We start from the raw sequence: 22,611 nt of genomic DNA on the forward strand, positions 1-22,611 counted from the left end.
GACTGGCCAGGCACCCCAGTGGAGACCCCCACCCTGAAGGGTGTGTGACCAGCTGCAAACAGCCATCATCCCCTCATCCAGGCTGGCCAGGCACCCCAGTGGGGACCCTCACCCTGAAGGGTGTGTGACCAGCTGCAAACAGCCATCATCCCCTCACCCAGGCTGGCCAGGCACCCCAGTGAGGACCCCCACCCTGATCCAGGACACTCTTCAGGGCAAACCAGCCGGCCCCCACCCATGCACCAGGCCTCTATTCTATATAGTAAAAGGGTAATATGCCTCCCAGCACTGGGATCAGCGGAGCTGAGAGGCCTCCCGGCACCGGGATCAGTGTGACAGGGGGCAGCGCCCAAACCCCCCGATTGCCCTGCGGCTCTGTGTGTGACAGGGTGCAGGGCCACAACCTCCCTATCGGCCTTGCTCTGTTCGTGACAGGTGAAGGCGCCCCAACCCCCTGATCCACCCTGCTCTGTGTGTGACAGGGGGCGGTGTGCCAACTCCCCTACTGGCCCTACTCTGTGAGTGACAGGGGGGAGCTCCTCAACCCCCTGATGGGCCCTGCTCTGTGTGTGACAGGGGGGAGCTCCCCAACCCCCTGATGGGCCCTGCTCTGTGCGTGATAGGGGGGAACTCCCCAACCCCCTGATGGGCCCTGCTCTGTGCGTGACAGGGGGGAGCTCCCCAAACCCCTGATCGGCCCTGCTCTGTGCGTGACAGGGGGCAGCGCCCCAACCCCCTGATTGGCCCTGCTCTGTGCGTGACAGGGGGTGGCGCCACAACCTCCCCATCGACTCTGCCTTGAGTGTGACAGGGGGCGGTGCCCCAACCCCCCAATCGGCCCTACCCTGAGCGTGACTGAGGGTGGCATCGCAACCTCCCAATCTGCCCTGCTCTGTGCATGACAGAGGGCGATGCCCCAACTCCCCAAATTGGCCCTGCTCTGAGCCCAACCAGGGGCTGCACCTAGGGATTGGGCCTGCCCTCTGCCACCCGGGAGCAGGCCTAAGCCAGCAGGTCGTTATCTCCCAAGGGGTCCCAGACTGCGAGAGGGCACAGGCCGGGCTGAGGGACCCCCCCCCCCAAGTGCACAAATTTTTGTGCACCGGGCCTCTAGTATGGTAATAAAATAATTAAGTTTTTTAGTGGTCTTTAATAGCACTGTGGTTATGCAAGAAAATGTCCATAATTTCAGAGATACACAACGAAATATCCTATATAATAAAAGCATAATGTGCAAATTGACTGAACGGTGGAACGACTGGTCAGCGGGGGGCGGGGCTGGAAAGCAGGTGGCACCAGACCCGCCAAGGTGCATGCCAGCAGGCAGAGGGAGGGGATGGCAATGGGGGGAGGGGCGACGGTGACCAGCCGAGGGGCGATGGGGGCTGGCAACATGCCCTGATCGCCCACCCAGTTGCTTCCCACAGAGGGAGGCCACGGGCAGCAGCAGCAGAGGCAGCGGGGCAATTGGGAGCGGAGCTGGCCACTGGCTGTCCCCAGATCAGCCTACTGGGGTTGCCTCCCACAGAGGGAGGCCACCAGCGGTGGTGGCACAATGGGGGGCGGGGCCGGCCACTGGCCACCTGCGCCATCCCGACAGGCCTGCCAGTCACCTCCCGCAGAGGGAGGCCAGACTGTGGCTTAGGCCCTGCTTCCTGGAGGGATCGGGCCTAAACCATCAGTTGGACATCCCCTGAGTGCTCCTGGACTGCGAGAGGGTGCAGAACGGGCTGAGGGACCTCCCTGAGTGCACCAATTTTTGTGCAACAGGCCCCTAGTGTAGGAATAAAATGTCTGGAATTTTTAAGTAACAGGAAAAAAAAAGTAATAAAATACAGAAGAGCTGAAGCAAGTATGACAAAATTTTATACTAAATGAAACTGTGGGTTAGGTATATGGGGAGCTTTTAACTGACAGAAAATTTATAGATCATAAAATCACCCTCTAAAAGTGTCAAATCCAGTGGTTTTTAGTATATTCACAAGGTTGTACAACCATATTCACTCTAGTTCCAAAAGAGTGTCATTGCTCCTGAAAAAAAACACTGTACCCATTAGCAGTCACTCCCTTTTCTCCCTTCCCCCCAGGCCTTAGTAACCACTAATCTACATCCTATCGATTTGCCTTTTATGTATCTATAGATTTACCTATGGATCATTAGGATTATACAACATATGGCCCTTTGTGTATGTCTTCTTCACTTAACATAGTGTTTCCAAGGTTCGTCCATATTACAGCGCTTATCAATACTTCACTCCTTTTGATGGCTGAATACTACTCCATTGTATGGATATACACTACATTTTGTTTATACATTCATCAGTTGATGGAAATTTAAGTTGTTTCCATTTTTTGGCTATTGTGACTAATGCTGCTATGAAGATTCATGTTAAAGTTTTTGTATGGACATGTATTTTCATTTCTCTTCGGGATACCCTTAGGACTAGAATTGCTGAATCACATGGCAACACTATACTTAACATCTGAAAAACTGTCCAACTATTTTCACAGCAGCTGCACCATTTTACAGCCCTGCCTGCAATAGATGAGGATTTCAATTTCTCCAAATCCTCATCAACACTTGCTATTTTCAAATCTTTTTTATTACAGCTATTCTTGTAGGTGTGAAGTGGTATCTCGTGATTTTGATTTGCTTGTCTCTGATGACTAAAGATTTGAGCATCTTTTCATGTTTATAGGCCATATGTACAACTTCTTTAGAGAACTTTTATTGAAATCCTTTGCCCATTTACACAGTATCGGGTTGTCTTTTTATTGAGTTGTAAGACTTCATATATATTGAATGCTATCCTTTATATAAGATTTTCATATATTTTCTCCCAAATTATAATTGTCTTTTCACTGTCCTGATAATATCTTTTGAAGCACAAAATTTTTCAATTTTTATAAAGTCCAATTTATCTCTTTTTTCTTGTATTGCTTGTGAGTGTGAGGAGTTAAAACTATTCTACTTCTCTGATAATGCTCCTAAGGCAATGGAAACTAAAGAGAAAATAAACAAATGGGACTACATCAAAATAAAAAGCTTTTGCACAGCAAAGGAAACCATCAACAAAACAACAAGAAGACCCACTACATGGGAGAACATATTTGCCAATGATACCACTGATAAGGGTTTAATTTCCAACATTTACAGGGATCTCATGAAACTTAACAAAAGGAAGATAAACAATCCAATAAAAAATGGGCAACGGACCTAGATAGACACTTTTCGAAAGAGGACATACAGAAGGCCAAAAGACATATGAAAACATGCTCAAAGTCACTAATTATACAAGAGATGCAAATCAAAACGACAATGCGTTATCATCTCACACCTGTCAGAATGGCTATCATCAACAAATCAACAAACAACAAGTTTTGGAGAGGATGTGGAGAAAAAGGAACCCTTCTGCACTGCTGGTGGGAATGCAGACTGGTGCAGCCACTGTGGAGAACAGTATGGAGCTACCTCAGAAGACTAAAAATGGAACTCCCATTTGACCCAGTGATCCCACTACTAGGAATATATCCCAAGAAACCAGAAACGCCAATCAGAAAGGATATATGCACCCCTATGTTCATAGCAGCACATTCACCATAGCTAAGATTTGGAAACAGCCTAAGTGCCCATCAGCAGATGAATGGATTAGAAAACTGTGGTACATATACACAGTGGAATACTATGCTGCGGTAAAAAAAAAGGAACTCTTGCCTTTTGCAACAGCATGGATGGAACTGGAGAGCATTATGCTAAGTGAAATAAGCCAGTCAGAGAAAGATAAATACCACATGATCTCACTCATTTGTGGATTATAGAGAACAACATAGACTGATGAAAAGGGACAGACCCAAAGACTAAGAAACAGCAATCAGGCTATCAATCCCTAGAAGGAAAGTAGGGGTGGTCAGGGGTAAGGGGAAGAGATCAACCGAAGGACTTGTATACATGTATTTAAGCCAAACCAATGGACATGGACAACAGGCGGATGGGAGCATGAGCGTGCGGGGCGGGGGGCGGGAGGGAGGTTGGGGTTAATGGGGGGGATGAGGACACATTTGTAATACCTTAACTAATAATAATTAAAAAAAAAAGACTATTCTACTCATATATATATTTGACATTTTTCATTCAGAGAAATACAAACATCTCTTCAATTTTTTAATGGAAACATATAAATACATTTAATTCATCAATCTTATAATATGGCTCAAGCAAGGCCTTTTGAGTACTGAATCACAGTTTGGAGTTACAAGATATCTTTGCTACATAAGCTTGTATATAGTTTTCAATTTCTTGTCTTTTTTTTTTTTTTAATCCTCACCAAAAGATATTTTTCCATTGATTTTTAGGGAGAGTGGAAGAGAGATGGAAAGACAGAGAGAAATATCAATGTCAGAGAAATACACTGATTGATTGCTTCCTGCATGTGCCTCGACCCGGCCCCGGCTGGGAAGGAGCCTGCAACCGAGGTATGTGCCCGTGATTGGAATCAAATCTGTGACCCTTCAGTCTGAAGGCCGACGTTCCATCCACTGAGCCAAACCGGCTAGGGCTCAATTTCTCATCTTTATTTCTTTGAAAAAAGAATGTAGAGTACTTAAAAGCAATCTGACAGCAAAAACCTGTACATTTATTTATTTATTTTACAATTTTCCTCACATTTTTGTAGTTTCTTTCCCAAATCTAATTTAAAGCAATTTTTAATAGGTTTCCAAAGTGTTTAGCCCTGGCCAGGTGGTTCAGTTGGTTGGAGAATCATCCCATACACCAAAAAGGTTGCAGGTTCAATCCCTAGTCAGGGTGCATACGGGGGCAACCAATCAATGCTTCTCTCTCACATTGATGCTTCTCTCTCTCTCTCTCTTCCCCTCCCCTCTCTCTAAAATCAATAAAAACATATCCTCAGGTGAGGCTTACAAATAATAAATATAGCCTGGCTGACGTAGCTCAGTGGTTGAGCATCGACCTATGAACCAGGAGGTCATGGTTCGATTCCCAGTCAGGGCACATGCCCAGGTTGCGGGTTCGATCCCCAGTGCGGGGCGTGCAGAAGACAGCCGATCGATGATTCTCTCTGATCATTGATGTTTCTATCTCTTTCTCCCTCTCCTTTCCTCTCTGAAATCAATAAAAATATTAAATAATAATAATAATAAATATATATTAAAATAAAAGTCAGGTTCCCTTTATTAAAAAAGTGTTCAACTTGATTTTCTTAGAAAAATTAATTTTAGAATTAATAATACTTACAAAAATAAGTTTAGGAACAAAAAGGACTATTAATAAGAATATAAATTAATTGGGGAGAAATGTAAAAGGTGTATTAGAAACAGACTCCTTGTCGTGAACATAACGTGTGCTGTGACTATCAGACAGCATGATTTCCACAGCAAAGATTTCAGCTTACTCCGCCAAGACAATTAAAAGATTAAGAGATCTTTTCCTATATAGGATTATAGACATGATATTAATAGGTAAATGTCAAACCAAAGCATTTCCGGTTGAAAGTATCATAGCGTAGGATAAAATACCAGTCTATGGAAGGGGCTAAATGGAGGGGGGAGAATGGAGGACATCTGTAATGTCAACTGTCAACAATTTAAAAATAAATAAATAAATACCGGTCCAAAGACAGAGAAATGAGAAAAGAAAATATATACATTAGTAATTTCTTATACTTCAGTACCTTTCACTTGGTCCAGTGGTAAAATCTTTACACAAGGATCTTGCCTGTGAAAGGATTCCGCAGTGTTAGCCTCCTCCTCTTCAGTTTTTGCTCGATTGTTGGGGAAAGCTGACTCTTTGAGGACAGCATCTGAGAAATGTTGACTTTCTTTATGGCTCTTTCTCCTAGAAACAGAAATTTTTTTTACTAGGGAACGGAATAATGATGAAATGTTAGTTACCTTGGATAAATCTATAAAATATCCATTAATCAGTTATGTATTTTGTCTTTCCAAAAGAAAAAGTAAATACCGTGAAAAGAAACATTTCTGGGACCAGCCAGAAACTACAACTGGAAACATTATGTGTATTACTGGGGACTGTATCATCATTTTGGGTCCAGTGATGGACAGTCTACTAAAATCAAATACATTACCATACTGCTACTATGCTTCTCAAGTGATAAAATGAGGGGTTTTTTCTTTCCCAAATAATTATCTCTGAACCTATCATATCTAGAGAAAAAGTCAGCTTTCTAAAAACAAGACAGTCTTAAAGGATACTGGTATATTTGCCAAATAGCTGATTTTCTGAATTATTGAATGTTTTAAAAGTGTTCTGTTAGTCCCTGCCACTGTTCTTATCCCCATCTTTCTATCTACCTCTGTTTTTTAATGTATGAATGAAAATGTTTTTCCTTAAAGGTAGTTTTCCTCCCAATCTACTGCAAAAGCTCTTGGGTCTGTGCAGCTCACTCAGCCCTTTCACCAGCAGGAGGGTAGGAATGGAACTGCAAGAAGCAGCCTCTCTCTCATTCAGTGGTTCCCAACGTGGGGCACACGCCCCACAGGGGGGCAATTTGATTTTTAAGGGGGGCAATTTGAGAATGAGTTATTAACAGTGAATTTTTTGCATTTCTTATGGTCCTGGGGGCCTTATATACAGTATATACATTGTGACATATTTCAGTTCTCTATTATGTCTTGAAACTTTATTTGCCATTTTTTCATATCACTTCATATTATTTTTTTTAACAATTTCTTAGTAGTTTCTTCCTCAGTACTTCAACTGTCTTTTCATTCTTTTATTTTTCTCTTTCATGGATGCCATGTTCTCTGGAAGCCTGTTTAGACCAAGTTAATGGCATTTTAGGCTTCCTCCACATGAATAAGAGTTCACTTTTTGAATAATAAGAATTATATGTCACAGGGGGGGCATAAGGATTTTAGAGATGCTTAGGTGGAGCATGGCCAAAAACAGGTTGGGAACCACTGCTCTAAATGCAACAAATTTATCATTTGACTAACTAATATCTAGGGCAGGGGGGGCAACCCCTGGCACGCGTGCCAAACATGGCACACCAGTAACTTTTGCTGGCATGCGAAACCCTCTCTTATAATCTTCCATTTACAATTTTTTTCTTAATATCGACTTCTTTATTTTTCAGATAAATTCAGTGTAGGTGCATCTTAGATAAATAAATAATTTTACATAACAAGTTATCTTGAAGACCATAGACATGGATTGATGAGAGAGGGGAAGAGCAATTTCTATGCCTCTGCCTTAACTCTCCCTGCCTTCCTAGAGCCGACCAGAGTTTTGGTTTCATCCACATACGCTTGTGAATCTTTGTTCTCAGTGATGAATTTTGATAAGTCTCGTAATAGGAGTAGCCTGATGGATGAAAGTCATAGCTCGTGCATATCTCTGAATGTCACGAAATATAAACCTGATGTAAAATCTCTGTCATCAGTGATGCAGCAGCAAAAGTCCCACTGATAATATCAAACGGAGTCATAAAGTTTTCTGTCGGACTATCAGTGTACATGTATACATTAAAAAATAAATGTATTTTTCATCATCATATACTGTGTTTTTGTCGCTCGAATGAATTTTATTATTTCTTCAAGGTTCTTCACATACCTTAAGAGATATCAAGTAGGCGTAACATGTTCTCAAAAAATTAGGGTTGGCACGCAGAAGAATTTTGAGTCAGAGAGTTTGCTTATTTTGGCACGCACTCACAAAAAGGTTGCCCACCCCTGATCTAGGGCCAGGCTTGAATCTGCCAGAATAAATGAAGAGAAAATAGCCCTTCCATATATTCCAAATTCTAACCCTCTGTGCCTAGAGCAACTACCAACTCTAATTTACTTCCTAGTTTCTCCACCTCTTTAATGGGGCTGCTTCCAGTCTTGACTCCCAATAGTCTAGTCTCAACACAGGAGCCAGAGTAAGCGTTTTAAAACATAATTCACATGGAAACCATTAATGGTTTTCCGTCTCAAAATCAAAATGCTTGCTTACCCACTCTAGCCTCCTTCCTGCCCTTTGAACATACTGGGTATGCTCCTACCTTAGTGGCTTTATGCTGGTTGCAACCTCTACCTGAAATCCTCTTCCTCCTGATATCCATATGGCTAATCCCCTCCTTCAAATCTCTGCTCATATCCTAACCTCTTAAATGAGACTCACACTGACCGCTCCCTTCAGCCTTCCTAATAACCCTCCTTATCATGTTCTAATTTTTTTTCTACCATTTTTCCTTCTAACATACTATAAAATCAGTATATTTCTATGTTTCTTTTTGTTTAATATCTGTTTTGTTCACTGGTATTTCCTAATTACCTAGAGAAGTACCTGGCACATAACAAGCACTCAGTCAAAAATACACATTGAATGGATGACTATACAGAAAGTTAACAACTTTGATATCTAGAAAGTGCTTATATCAAAACGGTATCAAAAGGCAATTCACAACAAAAATAAAAATAATCAATAAACATTAAAGTATGTTCAATCCAGTCCGGCTGGCATGACACAGTGGTTGAGCGTCGACCTATGAACCAGGAGATCACGGTTCAATTCCCGGTCAAGGCATGTGCCTGGGTTGTGGCTCGATCCCCAGTGAGGCATGCAGGAGGCAACCGATCAATGATTCTCTCTCATCACTGATATTTCTAACTCCCTCTCCCTTCCTCTCTGAAATCAATAAAAATACATTTCAAAATAAATAAATAAATAATGTTCAATCTATAATTATAAATTCAAACAGAAAACTTTAAGACTGCCTATAATATCACCATCAATAGATATCTACCATTTATATTTTGATGTATAGACTTCCATAATTTTCTCTATGCATTTGTCATGTGTATAAATTCTTTTGCTTCTAAAATCAAAGATTAAAAACAGTACTACCACAAACAACAAGTGTTGGAGAGGATGTGGAGAAAAAGGAACCCTTCTGCACTGCTGGTGGGAATGCAGACTGGTGCAGCCACTGTGGAGAACAGTATGGAGCTACCTCAAAAAACTAAAAATGGAACTCCCATTTGACCCAGTGATCCCACTACTAGGAATATATCCCAAGAAACCAGAAACGCCAATCAGAAAGGATATATGCACCCCTATGTTCATAGCAGCACATTCACCATAGCTAAGATTTGGAAACAGCCTAAGTGCCCATCAGCAGATGAATGGATTAGAAAACTGTGGTACATATACACAGTGGAATACTATGCTGCGGTAAAAAAAAAGGAACTCTTGCCTTTTGCAACAGCATGGATGGAACTGGAGAGCATTATGCTAAGTGAAATAAGCCAGTCAGAGAAAGATAAATACCACATGATCTCACTCATTTGTGGATTATAGAGAACAACATAGACTGATGAAAAGGGACAGACCCAAAGACTGAGAAACAGAGATCAGGCTATCAATCCCCAGAAGGAAAGTAGGGGTGGTCAGGGGTAAGGGGAAGAGATCAACCGAAGGACTTGTATACAGGTATATAAGCCAAACCAATGGACATAGACAACAGGGGGATGGGAGCATGAATGTGCAGGGCGGGGGGGGGGGGGGGGGGTTAATGGGGGGGATGAGGACACATTTGTAATACCTTAACTAATAATAAAAAATAATAATAATAATAAAAAAACAAAAATAAAAAATAAAAAAAACAGTACTACCAAATACTGGAGACAGCTCAGAGAAGTAGGAAGTCTCACTTATCTTCTAGTGGGAGTGTAAACTGATACAAATCTTCTAACAAACAATGTGGTAATTTCTAACAGTCTTTAAAATTAAATACTTAATTCACTAATTTCAATCCTAGGAATTTATCTTAATAAAATAACTTGTGAGGTATGAAAAATGTATGTATAAATAAGAAGTTCATTAAATTTAGAACAGCAAAATTCCAATAACCTAAATGCCTAACATGCTATAGTCATTAACATGATGACACAAATTTATATTGTAATTGAAAGATAATCACAATGTATTAATTTCTATAAGGTTATAAACAGTATGTACAGTTTAATCCTATTTTGTAAAAACAAAATATATATACATTTATATGTGCATAAAAAACAGTCTAAAATAAAAAATTTTTTAAATAGAAAATAAAATAAAAAAGAAAATAGTCTGGCCCCAACTAGTTTTGCTCAGTGGACTGAAGGGTCTGCAGACTGAAGGGTCCCAGGTTCAATTCCAGTCAAGGGCACATACCTCAGTTGCAGGCTCCTCCCAGGCCTAAAACCTGGTCAAGGCTCATGCAGGAGGCAACCAATCAATGTGTTTCTCTCACATTGACATTTCTGTCTGTCTTTCCTTCTCTCTTCCACTCTCTCTAAAAAAAATCAATGGAAAAATATCCTCAGGTAAGGATTAAAAAAGAAAAAAAAAGAGCCGAAGCTGGTTTGGCTCAGTGGATAGAGCGTTGGCCTACGGACCAAAGGGTCCCAGGTTCGATTCCGGTCAAGAGCACGTACCTTGGTTGCAGGCTCCTCAGCCCTGGCCCTGGTTGGAGGCAACCAATCGATGTGTTTCTCTCACATCGATGTTTCTGTCTTTCCCCCCTCTTCCATTCTCCCTAAAAAAATCAATGGAAAAATATCCTCGGGTGAGGATTAACAACAACAACAAAAAGAAAGAAAGAAAATAGTCTGTAAGACTATAAATAAAAATTACAAATGACTATTCTCAGTTAGTGGGATTTCATACTTTATTGTCTTCCTTATAATTCTCTGTATTTCCTTTTTTCAATGAGCATATATTACTATTGGAATCAGAAAGTGTTTTAAAAGACTTAATGTTTGTGATTAATTTAAAAAAAGATTCACACGAGAAGAATGTGAGACACAATCACATCTTCATTTTGCACAAGACTGAGACTCACTTTTAATACAGTGAAAGCAACATGGAGGCACAAACTTACTCATCATCATCGTCCTGGAAACTAAGCTGTAACTTCTCTCTTGGTTCAGCTTCACTCTGGCTACCAGGAGATGACTCAGATGGAACTGAAGACCTCTCTTCTACTAAATAAGATGCCTGGATATCAGAACACCTACACACAAAAATGCCTATTTTTAATTGTTAGTAATTAAATTATGCACATTTAAAATTCATCGTGACATACGCCAGCATGATTGTGAAACCAACCAGGTAGTAAAACAAATAGAGCCCCAGTCTCGTAAACCATCATCCTATGTGCAAAGCACTGAAATGGCTCAGCAATGGAGCGTGTATGTATTACACAACAGTCACAGAAATCTTAGAGAGATTTTACAGGGTTAATGCAATCCCTTCATTCAAAGGTAAAGATGATGCTCTTAACCAAATGTTAGGTTATGAGGAAGGAAAAGTCGTTAGATATTTAAGCATGAGCCAACTTTATACATAATACAAGATGGACAAACTGTACACATCATATTTAGAGATAGAACTCAAATTACCAGCCACCATTGAGGCTGAACTAACACAAAGCCAAAACACTATGGACAGAAAAATAAATAGACCAAAGGTCACTGGTACTCAATCCCAAACCTACCCACTGCCACTGATAGGGCAATGGAATAGGGCAAGAGACAGTAAGTTTTATCTTGTTCCATATTAATTTTACATATATGTGGCCATTTACCTCAGATATAGCAAAAGCTCAAACTTGGCTGAGAAATTTTACAGAAGTATCAGTATATTGTGGGCTTTATAGGTCTAAAAAAAAAAAAATCACCTGTTCCATTCTTACCTATTATCAGTGCTGGATCTATTTCTAGCAAGTGTTGAAACAGCAACAGGCAAGCCAAGATTTGAAGAAAGTGTTACATTTTCCAAAATCCCACTATTACCAAGTAATGAATTGGTTAAAAAGCTCGGAAATGACTCTTCAGTTATACCTCGAAAATCTTCCATCTCCCTGCAACAATAAAAGTTTCTATAAATCAAATATTACTATAAAACTTTTTTAAATGATTAAGCGTGCAGGTCTCAAATCTTAGAAAACTGATAAATCTTAAGAAAAATCCACCTGGCTGGCGTGGCTCAGTGGTTGAATGTTGACCTAGGTTGCAGGCTCGATCCCAGGTGTGGGGTGTGCAGGAGGCAGCCAATCAATGATTGTCTCTCATCATTGATGTTTTTATCTCTCTCTCCCCCTCTCTCTTCCTTCTAAAATCAATAAAACTATATTTTTTTAAATCTTATTTTTGGAACAGACTAAAAAGGGAAGTCTTCATAAGTAAATTCTCAGAATACTTTGCTACTTTATAGCAAATTATTGCCTTAGCCGGTTTGGCTCAGTGGATAGAGCATCAGCCTGAGGACTGAACGGTCCCAGGTTTGAATCCAATCAAGGGCACATGAGTGGGTTGTGGGCTCGATCCCCAATGGGGGGCATACAGGAGGCAGCCAATCAATGATTCTCTCTCATCATTGATGTTTCTATCTCTCTCTCCCGTCCTCTCTGAAATCAATAAAAAAAATACATTTTAAAAAAATCAAACTCTTCTAATTAACATAATAATGAGATACAACACAGCTTAACGTATTCTTGGATTGCTATAGCAAAATATATGAATTACCACAAACTAATCCAGTAAAGAAGCAAAGAAGGGACAACACTGCTGGCATAGACCGATAATTTTAGGATATATTTAAAAGTTTACTAGTTGGGTACCCATTCTAACATGGAATTAAAAAAAAAAACAGCAAACTCTAAAATCTAGCTTCTGATTTCAGAGATTACCGTTAAAAAGTGAGACCACATTAGAATGTAAGCCCCCTGAGGGCAGAATAGACCCTCAATAAATTTGTTAAATGAATGTTTTCAAACTATGTCAATACACAGGAAATTTATCGCCAATTATCATATAAGTATCCTCCTCTCAAATCATGCCCCAGCATTTTCCTCTGTTGGATATTTCTATTTCCTCTTCTTGAGTTATATAAACATGTTCAAAATTCTTCCGTCCTTTATTTGCACTTCCTGCCACTAACTCTCACCTTCCTTTCACAACTAAGAGTTTTAGGAAAATCATAAAGTACTTCCTCTACATCTCTTTCTCTTATGTTAGGAATACCCAGGATTCTGATCTCAGATTTGATGTCATGCAATGTATATCTTACACATTAGGAATCTCAACCTCAAATGCCTTCAGGCATAAATACTGTCAGATAATAGAATCCTAAGAACTGAGCTCAAATGGAAATTACAGGCCCCACACAAACCCATTTAAATTCAATAAAAACACTATTGCCAAACAAAACATATCTACTGGTGGAGTCCATACCTAAGGGCAAAACATGCCCATAACACACCTTTAAACATTCTACATCTTTTTGTCTTTGCTACTACCACCCCGCCCTGCGGAAAAGCCTCCTAACCAGTCTATATGCTTCTATTGTTGCCACCCTACAAGTAATTTCCCACTCAGGAATCAAAAGAAACATTAAATATAAATCATGACCACATTCCTACTGAAAATTTCAGTGGCCACCTTATTTTCTATCCCACTGAGCTCACTCACCATATACTGGCTTTTCTGTTCCTATAAAACCCAAGCCCATCCCTACCCTGAAGCCTACAATACTCTTCTAGATCTCTGGACAGCTAGGCCTTCTTCCGGACATTCACCTCAATTTGAATGTCACCTTATCATTAAGTCAAATGTAGCCCCACAGTCTATCACAATCATTTTAATTTCTTCCTGCACTTATCATTATCTATTTATTTTTATATTTGTCTGTCTTCTCCCACTAAAAAGATTGCTCCTTAAGAGCAGGGACCCTGCCTAACTATCACTCTTTCCTAACACCTATAACAATGCCTAGCGCCGAAACCGGTTTGGCTCAGTGGATAGAGCATCGGCCTGCGGACTGAAGGGTCCCAGGTTCGATTCCGGTCAAGGGCATGTGCCTGGGTTGCGGGCATATCCCCGGTGGGAGATGTGCAGGAGGCAGCTGGTCGATGTTTCTCTCTCATGGATGTTTCTAGCTCTCCTTCTCTCTCCCTTCCCCTCTGTAAAAAATCAATAAAATATATTAAAAAAACAAACAAAAAAAAACAATGCCTAGCACATAGTAGGTACTCAAATATTTATGAAGTGAATAAATGATTGACAGTAGGTGGTCCATCTCTGACGTTAGTTTCTTGAGGACATGTCTATCTTGTTCACCCATACGGTCCCAGTACCTGGTACACTGGTGGGAATGAGTTGAAAAAAGTAATCTATATTCTTCAGTTATCCCTACTATTGAAGAAACTGAGGCTAAGAAAGGGAATTAAGAGACTTTTCCAGCCCTGGTTGGTTTGGCTCGGTGGATAGAACATCAGCCTGTAGACTGAAGGGTCGAGTCAGGGGCACATGCCTGGGTTGCAGGCTCGATCCCCAGTAGGGGGCATGCAGGAGGCAGCCGATCAATGATTCTTTCTCATCATTGATGTTTCTCTCTCTCTCTCTCCCTCTCCCTTCCTCTCTGAAATCAATAAAAATAAAAATATTAAAAAAAAATTTTTTTAAAAAAGAGACTTTTCCAGTCCACACAGTGTAAGTGGGAGCAGAGGATTCACACCCAGGCAAGTCTGGCTCCAGAGTATTCTTTCTCCTGAACTAATACCATCTCCCTCATCTTTAAATCACCTCAGCCCAGACCTCTATCCTAAAATCTACACTCATATTACCAAAGGCTATTTGATAACTACCTTACCTCAATGCCTCCCAAGTAGTACAAAACCAACAAATATAAAACCAAATCCACTACCTCTCCCCCACCCACTCTTCCCGTTACCCTTAATTTTGACATATGTTATCCATATCCTCTTGCTATACAAGTCAGACAGAAACCTGGGACTATCTGATCCTTCTTGCTCTCTCAATTAGTTACCAAATTCTAAAATATATCTCTGGAGCTGAGGCCCATTTCTATATTCCCAACGCCTGTGGTCCATCACTTTTTATTTATTTAAATTCTTTATTGTTTAAATAAAGTATTACATAAGTCTCCTTTTTCCCCCATTGATCTCTCCCTGGCCGCCCCCACCCCCTGTCTGTGTCCATTGGTTATGTTCATATGCATGCATACAAGTCCTTTGGTTGATCTCTTACCCCTGCCCATCACTTTTTAATCTAAACGTTACTACATGAGTCTTCCAAATAGCCTCCCAGGTCTAATCTTTTAATTACTACGTTATTCTTTTACAGATATATAAACCACATTAAAATACATACCAAGCTCTTTAAAGATTAGTCCCATGAGGAGTCAAGTCTAAGAAAACTTAGATATTAAGCAAAGATCATTCGTGCAACCATCATTATCAAACACAAATCATGAAAGACACTCTCATGGGCATCGGCAATACAAAAATAAATAAGGCAGTTCTCAGGCTGCAATTTCTACCAATTATGATACAGTGTTAAGTGCTTGGATGGAGCTTTGCTAGTGGTGCAAGGGTAACACAACCCAGCGGAAGATTCCTAATCTAACAGCTAGTCTCTTGTTTCCAGAAAGGATTATACTTGTTTTACACCAGCCGTGGACATACCAGATTCCTAAAGCTTTCCTACAAGGGAAAATTCCCTAACTTCCCTCTGCATTGCATTCCCATCCCTCCTCCATCACCTCAAGTGAAGACAATATCATGTTATCTTTAAACTAAGTAGCCATCTTTGCTATTTCCTTAAAGCGGTGACCTCAAAATTTTGCACTTGAGTTAATACTTAATTGCTTTAGTCACATTTCTGGATATACAAAATATCACTTACTGTACTCGTTAATTAGAGGGCTACATATACAATTAAACACACTTAACGGTACACACTGTGGGAAAAAGACAAAGTTCCACCATATTTATCATTTACTCTTGGCATTTAAGGTATATCTTATAATGAGACATTTAGTATATTACTTTTCAAAGCTTACCGCAAACTTTGCCCACAAAACTGAAATCGGAGAAAAGGGTGATCCTGGAGCAGTAAAAACTGCAGTCGAATAACCGCAAAATGGGAACAGCAAATGGAAATATTGTCATAAAAACAGCTGTCCTCCAAACGACTTCCTCGAAAAGGACCTCATGTTTTACTGAACAGTCTGAAATTAAGAGAAAGCAAAAGTACAGTGATATTAAACATTGTCTTATTTCACATGTTTGGGTTTTTATTTTTTTGTTTTTTTCATAAAGAAATCAGATACAAGAAATGTAGGAATGGTATTAGAGGTAAGTAGCTCTAGGACAGGTGAAGACCGCCTAGCAGAAACCAAAACAAAAGTGGATAATGAGTGACAGGACAGACCCTTCTGCATTTAGGTAACACGGTGATTTCCTGGGTCAGTTTCAGACAAAACGGAGAAACCGACCCGCCCATCACACACAAGCAAACACCACGGACCGACAGAACACTTTGCAGAGCGGATTTGCAGAGTGGGTTTGCAGCTCAAGCGCTGAAGTCACCATGTGGGAGGAAGACACAAGACTGTGATCCCCCAAAATCAAAGCCCGGTTCTTCCAAAGCCGCTCTCTCGCGGTTGGCCAAGAGCCTCCGACACAGAGGCGTCCAATTAAACTCCCTGAGCGAAATTCACGGCGGCTGGCAGCTGGTGCAATGGTGGAAGGCACCCTGCGCCCCGACCCGGCTCGTGCCCGCAGCCCCCGCCCCGCAGCCTGCGCTCCCTTCCCCCGCCCTGTCCAACCGTCACTGCCCCGCAGCCCCGGCAGCCAAAACGCCAGCCAAAAGCGGATTTGCCTGCCTCCCGCCGAACCGCACGTCAAGACTCGGGAAGACCGTCCTCACGGAGCCCGCGATCGCAGCTTCGGGAGGCGAAATCGCCGCGGATGGCTTCGAGGAAGGCGGGGTCCAGGGGGCACTACAAAAGCGCGTGCGCGCACCGAGGCCGCCCCAGCCGGCCGTACCGCGCGCCCCTCGGGTTTACGGCTGTGCGCCGCACGAGCGGAAGCCGGTGGACTCAGGAGCTGCTTAGGATTGGGCGGCGCGAAGGGCGAGGGCGGGCACGAGCCCGGTGATTGGGCGGGACGGCGCGCCTGGATTTGAAGCGGGGAAGCCGCGCTCCTACCTCCGGAGGAGGGGCTCAGCCCTGCCCGGGCCGCGGAAGAGCTTCTCACTGTCGCTGAGCCAAAGGCGCCGCATTGAACGCCTTGGCCGACTTGAAAGTAGTGCTTACTTAATTCGGCTTGGAACTCCAAAGCGCCGTCAACCACCGTATACACGGAAATATTTTTTTAATTCTTTTTTTGTTTAAAGTATTACATAATTCTCCTTCCCCCCCCCCCCACATCTCCCCAGCCGCCCCCAACCCCCAGCACATGCCCTCACCGCCCCCCACCCCCTGTCTGTGTCCGTAGGTCATGCTCATATGCATGCATACACGTCCTTTGGTTGATCTCTTATCCTCCCCCTCCTCCCCTGCCTTCTCTCTGAGGTTTGACAGTCTGCTCCATGCTCCTATGTCTCTGGATCTATTTTTGTTCATCAGTTTATGTTTATTATCCTGTAACAGAGGCCTGGCGCACAAAATTCAGGGCCATCTTCCCTGGCTGCTGGCAGCTGGCCCTGCCCCCCCACCCCCCCACAGCTGCCACCCACACTGGTTCCCTGTTCGCCATGGGGGGGGGGGGGGGGTAGGGGTGGATCAGAGCCTGCAGGCCAGGGAAAGGAACCAGAGGTGGTCAGTGTGCCTCATAGTGACTGGTTGAGCGGTCATTTTGCTGTTAGGGTCAATTTGCATATTAGCCTTTTATTATATAGGATAATCCTATACTAATATGCAAATAGACCAAAGGGCAGAACTGGTTGCTGTGATGTACACTGACCACCAGGGGGCAGACACAACGCAAAAGCTGCCTCCTGGTGGTCAGTGCACTCCCACAGGGGGAACGCCATTCTGCTAGAAGCTGGGCTCATGGCAAGTGCAGCAGCAGTGGTGGGAGCCTCCCCCCGCCTCTGAGGCAGGCAGGTGATAAAGTCCCGGACTTCAAGAGGATGCAGGCCAGGCTGAGGGAGACCCACTCCCCCGACCCAGTGCACAAGATTGGGCCTCTAGTATTCCAAAAATGAGCGAGATCATATGATATTTATCTTTCTCTGACTGGCTTATTTCACTTAGCATAATGCTCTCCAGGTCCATCCATGCTGTTGTGAATGGTAAGAGTTCTTTCTTTTTTACAGCAGCATAGTATTCCATTGTGTAGATATACCATAGTTTTTTAATCCACTCATCTGCTGATGGGCACTTAGGCTGTTTCCAAATCTTAGCTATGGTGAATTGTGCTGCATAGGGGTGCATATATCCTTTCTGATTGGATCTTTTCTATGGATCACCAGTTGTTAGGTGCTGAAATATCATGGTTTGCCTTACATTATCCACTATTAACAAGTTCCAATTAGGAAATCATTCCTTGGGATCCAAGCTTCAAGATAGTTTGCTACATCTAATGGCCTCTTTGTGATGGAATAAGGTTGGTCTGGTGTGGTAAGGGGTGAGGCAATGAGACATAATTCATCCCTAATTAGCTCCTACCTTTCCCTAACCTCCTCAAGCCTCAAATCCCAAAATCGACATCTGCTCAGCACAAGGCCTTTACTACTTTACTGAACCATACAGGTAATTCAATTTCACACCTTTCACTTTATCTCAAATTTTCTTCCATTCAGTCTTAGGGGGACTCTCTCTTTTCCAAAGTTAACTCCTTAACTTCATTCAATAGTTATTACAGTGCATCTGGGAGGGGAGAAAAGGAAAAACACATAGTTGAATTTAACAGTCCTACTCCTAATTTTAGCCTGGTGGGGAAAAACATGTTTACCTGATCACTTTCTGTCTCCTCCAAAATACTGCTCAATTATCATTCCTGGGTACCCTCTCCATCAGTTATTCCTGCCTTAGAAGTGCTGTATCTCTCCATCCAAAAAAGCAAATCACCCTTCCTTGTTTTATCACCTGAAGGCCATTCTGTTTCTCCTACCCTAATTGCCTCCATTTTCACACTGTATTGTCACTTTTCCTGTTATCAATTTGATCCTTGGGCACTACTTTCAATACTTGCTTTAATCTATCAGGTCTGGCTTCCTGGCAAACTCAGTCATGTTTCCACAGTTCTCTTCACATCTCTTCTTGAAACATTCCATCCTTGTAATTACCCCCTATTCTAACTATTAACAAAGATAGTAAGTGGAGAAAATCTCCAAGATCTCCTGAATCCTGAAGAATAAACCAAATACTTAACCCTAGAACTGAAAGGATGCTATTTGATACAATGAGCAACTTTTGTTTCACAGGGTATTTTAACTCCTCCATTTACACTATACATTGGAGATGAACTTGCTGAAACGTGTCTCTATATTCCAGACTGTCATCACCCTGTTTCCCTTGTACCCAACTCAGTAAGCATCCTTCCTCCATAAAAATCAAGTACCTGTGGATGGAAAGGGGCCACATACTAAACCTCACAAGCTCAGAGGAGGCCTGCCTGACGGCTTTACAGAGACCTAAGGATGATCTGAAATTAAAACTTTTTTAACCTAAAAGCGGTTTATGGTGGGTAGTCATGCCCTACGCCAGTATCTTCCCTGACAAAGGTCAATCTTTACCTTTACTGAGCCTATCTATTGTCTTTTTGCACCTACAATAACATACCGTTGAAATAATTTTCCTTTTTCTGGACCCCTCAAAGCACAGGCACCGCTCTGCAGAGACCATAAATCCATTGTTATTAATTACTGACTGTTAATTATCCTGCACCCACGTATGTAAAAGAAGTATCTATCACTTTACTCTTTATCCAATCCCAGAGGTTTCCAAGTTCTGCATTCTCCCACCTCCCTAATCTATCACCAATGAATTTATGTAACCCACTTCTGTCTCCTCTTTTGATTATAATGTATAAAAGAAGGTGCATTGAGATTTTGCTTCCTGGCATTTGTCGAGTTTGGCTCAAATAAACTCACAAAAATTCTTCAAAGGTTTGAATGTTTCTTACATTGACATGACCAAAGTTCTCCCCACAACACCCAGCAAGACTCTGCTGACAGGGATCTACAATCCAAAGTATCTGCAGGCAGGAGAGCCCACACTCTGATGCCACACTGCTTAGATCTCAATCCTGGCTCTCTTGCTAGCTGTGCAGCCTTGGGCAAACGGTTTTAACCTGCCTGTTTCCTGATCTGTAAAATGGGGATTATTCAAGCACCTGTCCCAGAGGTTGTTGTCAGGATTAATCATAATCCTACATAAGATATCTAGAAGAGCAATGGCACATGGAGGTACTCAACAAATATTAGCTATTATCTAATGTTACTTGCCAACTCAAAAGGAGAAATAGGACTCTGACGGAATTCCCAATCTCCTAGACATTGAGCAGAGCTTGCAGAAGTCGCATGGCCATTGGTGCCTTCCAGGGAATTAGAAGTGATGCCCATCCAGTTAAGAAAAGGCAGGCTTCTCCCATAGCTTGCCTTTACCAAGTGCTTTAAGTGGTAACACTTCAGCTACAAATATCCAAAGCCTTCTACAATGTGACAAGGTATGATTCCAGATTAATCTCCCACTAGCTCCCTAAAGGAACCTTACTCTTTCATTCTGTTGCCTTAACACAACCTCGTCCTCTTTCCCCTCCTAAGCCATTATCCTGGAAGTCCTATCCTCCTCCATTTAAATCACTCCACCTATTGAAATGCTACATCACTTCCAAACCTTGCCAGTTCAAACAAATCACTTGCTTTTATGCCTACTATACTGTTTCAATCTTTATTACTGAGGCTGGATCCTCGTTATGTTTTGTAAATCCTGTAAATACCTTCTCCCACTAGTTTGAGTTTTGTGTGCACTATTTTTTATATATTGCAACGTTTAGCACATATCTCGCACACAGATACTCAATATTCATTAAATTGGAGAATCTGTCTTAATTCATTATCCCATTTTAACCCCAGGCACCTCTGTGATTGAAATCTTAAAAGATGTGAATGAATTCTTAATTCTGAGCCAGATTCAGCATTAAGTTAGACCCCTTGTTTTGAACCTAAACACGTTTACAGGTCCTTTAACAGAAGACATTTGACAATTATTAGAAAGGATTCTTTTTCTTACATTGGAATGCTAACTTTACAGACAAAACATTTTAACAACTACACACAACAAAACTCAAACGTACCTAAAGTTAAAATTAATACATTATGTCTTATCAGCTGTTTATCTTTTGCATGTTAAGTTCTAGGGATATGACACTATTTATAGAAAAGGTGTCTGAAAATTAGATTATAATATATGGTTTTAACTATTATATCATCTATATGTGATTAACTAATAGACACATTTGAAATGCTTCTCAAATTACATCTTGCTCTAGCCCTGAAGGAAGTTATCCTTGATAATTCCTGAGAAAACTGAACCAAAGAGTATTACTAGTCCCATACTTTTAATCATCCTATATAATAAAACCCCAATATGTAAATCAACCAAATGGCAGAACGACCGGTTGCTATGACACACACTGACCACCAGGGGGCAGATGCTCAATGTAGGAGCTGCCCCCTGGTGGTCAGTGTGCTCCCACAGGGGGAGCGCTGCTCAGCCAGAAGCCGGGCTCACAGCTGGCCAGCGCACTGGCGGTGGCGGGACCCGCCTTTGCTGCAGGTGGGCAGTAAGGAGTGAAGGGTCCCGGACTGCAAGAGCCCCAGACTGCAAGTGGGGTATCTGACTGCTGGCTTAGGCGGACACCCCCTGAGGTGTCCCAGACTGTGAGAGGGCGCAGGCTGGGCAGACGGACCCGGCCGCCCCCGCCACCCGTGCATGAAATTCGTGCGGGGGGAGGGGGGAGAGCCAGCCCAACCTGCGTCCTCTCACAACCCAGGACCCCTCAGGATGTCCGACTGCCAGTTTAGGCCCGATCACACATGATTGGGCCTAAACTGGCAGTCGGACATCCCTCTTGCAATCTGGAATACTGCGTGCACCAGTGACCATACTTTTCATACAGGTGAAAGCCATCTTGCTGTTGTATGGGCAGCTACATTTTTTTGCCCTGATTATAAATAGTACATAACATAATCCTTCTGAGGCAGTAGTACCATTTTCCCTCTTATGGGTGAAAAAACTGAAGCAGAGAGAAATTAAGTAATTGGATTTGTCGCACAGTTGTGTCAGAATCAGGGCTGACCACAAAATGTGCAAGCCAGAGTCCATGCATGTCATCGCTACGTCATCCTATTTTTTCAGTGTTAGAGTAGCCTTGCCAGGTTTTAATTTTTAAATCTAGGAGACTGTTCCCAATATATAGAGTAGGGTCCCTAGGCCTGGCCGGCGATTAGGGCCCATCTCTGGAGTGGGAGGAGGGGTCAGTGGAGCGATCAGGGGGCCCCTGCTGGCACCTGCCTTGGCGGGTGGCCGGCGCTTCCCACTGTCCGGCCCCGCCCCCCACTGCCACCAGTCGCCTCCTTCTTGGGGGACAGATGCTCAACACAGGAGCTCCTGCATTGAGCGTCTGCCTCCTGCTGGTCAGTGCACATCATAGCGACTGGCTGTTCTGCCATTCGGTTGATTTGCATATTAGGGTTTTATTATATAGGACTGTTTTCAAATTTTAAAAGTATATTTTAGAAAATAACCTCTGAAACTTACATAATTTTATTAACCAATTTCACCCCAATAAA

At 42.3% G+C, this 22,611-nt stretch overlaps 1 protein-coding gene across 14 annotated transcripts in view; it reads right to left on the reverse strand.

The window, feature by feature from the left end:
* Positions 1-16,057, reverse strand: part of CEP192 (centrosomal protein 192) — a 110,691-nt gene extending 94,634 nt beyond the window's left edge. For 10 of the 14 annotated variants that reach the window (XR_004969789.1, XR_004969788.1, XR_004969787.1 and 7 more), the window contains exons 1-4: positions 15,869-16,057; positions 11,700-11,867; positions 10,887-11,018; positions 5,691-5,854 (exon numbers count right to left, since the gene is read on the reverse strand). Coding sequence is in view for 10 of the 14 variants with exons in the window: in XM_036321117.1 (XP_036177010.1) it covers positions 5,691-5,854; positions 10,887-11,018; positions 11,700-11,863 (460 nt within the window). In the remaining 4 variants the exon portion in view is untranslated. The remainder of the gene's footprint in view (positions 1-5,690; positions 5,855-10,886; positions 11,019-11,699; positions 11,868-15,868) is intronic. The other 4 variants (XM_036321119.1, XM_036321122.1, XM_036321121.1 and 1 more) reach the window with 1 other exon arrangement.
* Between the last annotated feature and the right edge of the window lie 6,554 nt (positions 16,058-22,611).

The sequence above is a fragment of the Myotis myotis genome, unplaced genomic scaffold, assembly GCF_014108235.1.
Source record: "Myotis myotis isolate mMyoMyo1 unplaced genomic scaffold, mMyoMyo1.p scaffold_m19_p_9, whole genome shotgun sequence".
NCBI classification, from domain to species: Eukaryota; Metazoa; Chordata; class Mammalia; order Chiroptera; family Vespertilionidae; genus Myotis; species Myotis myotis.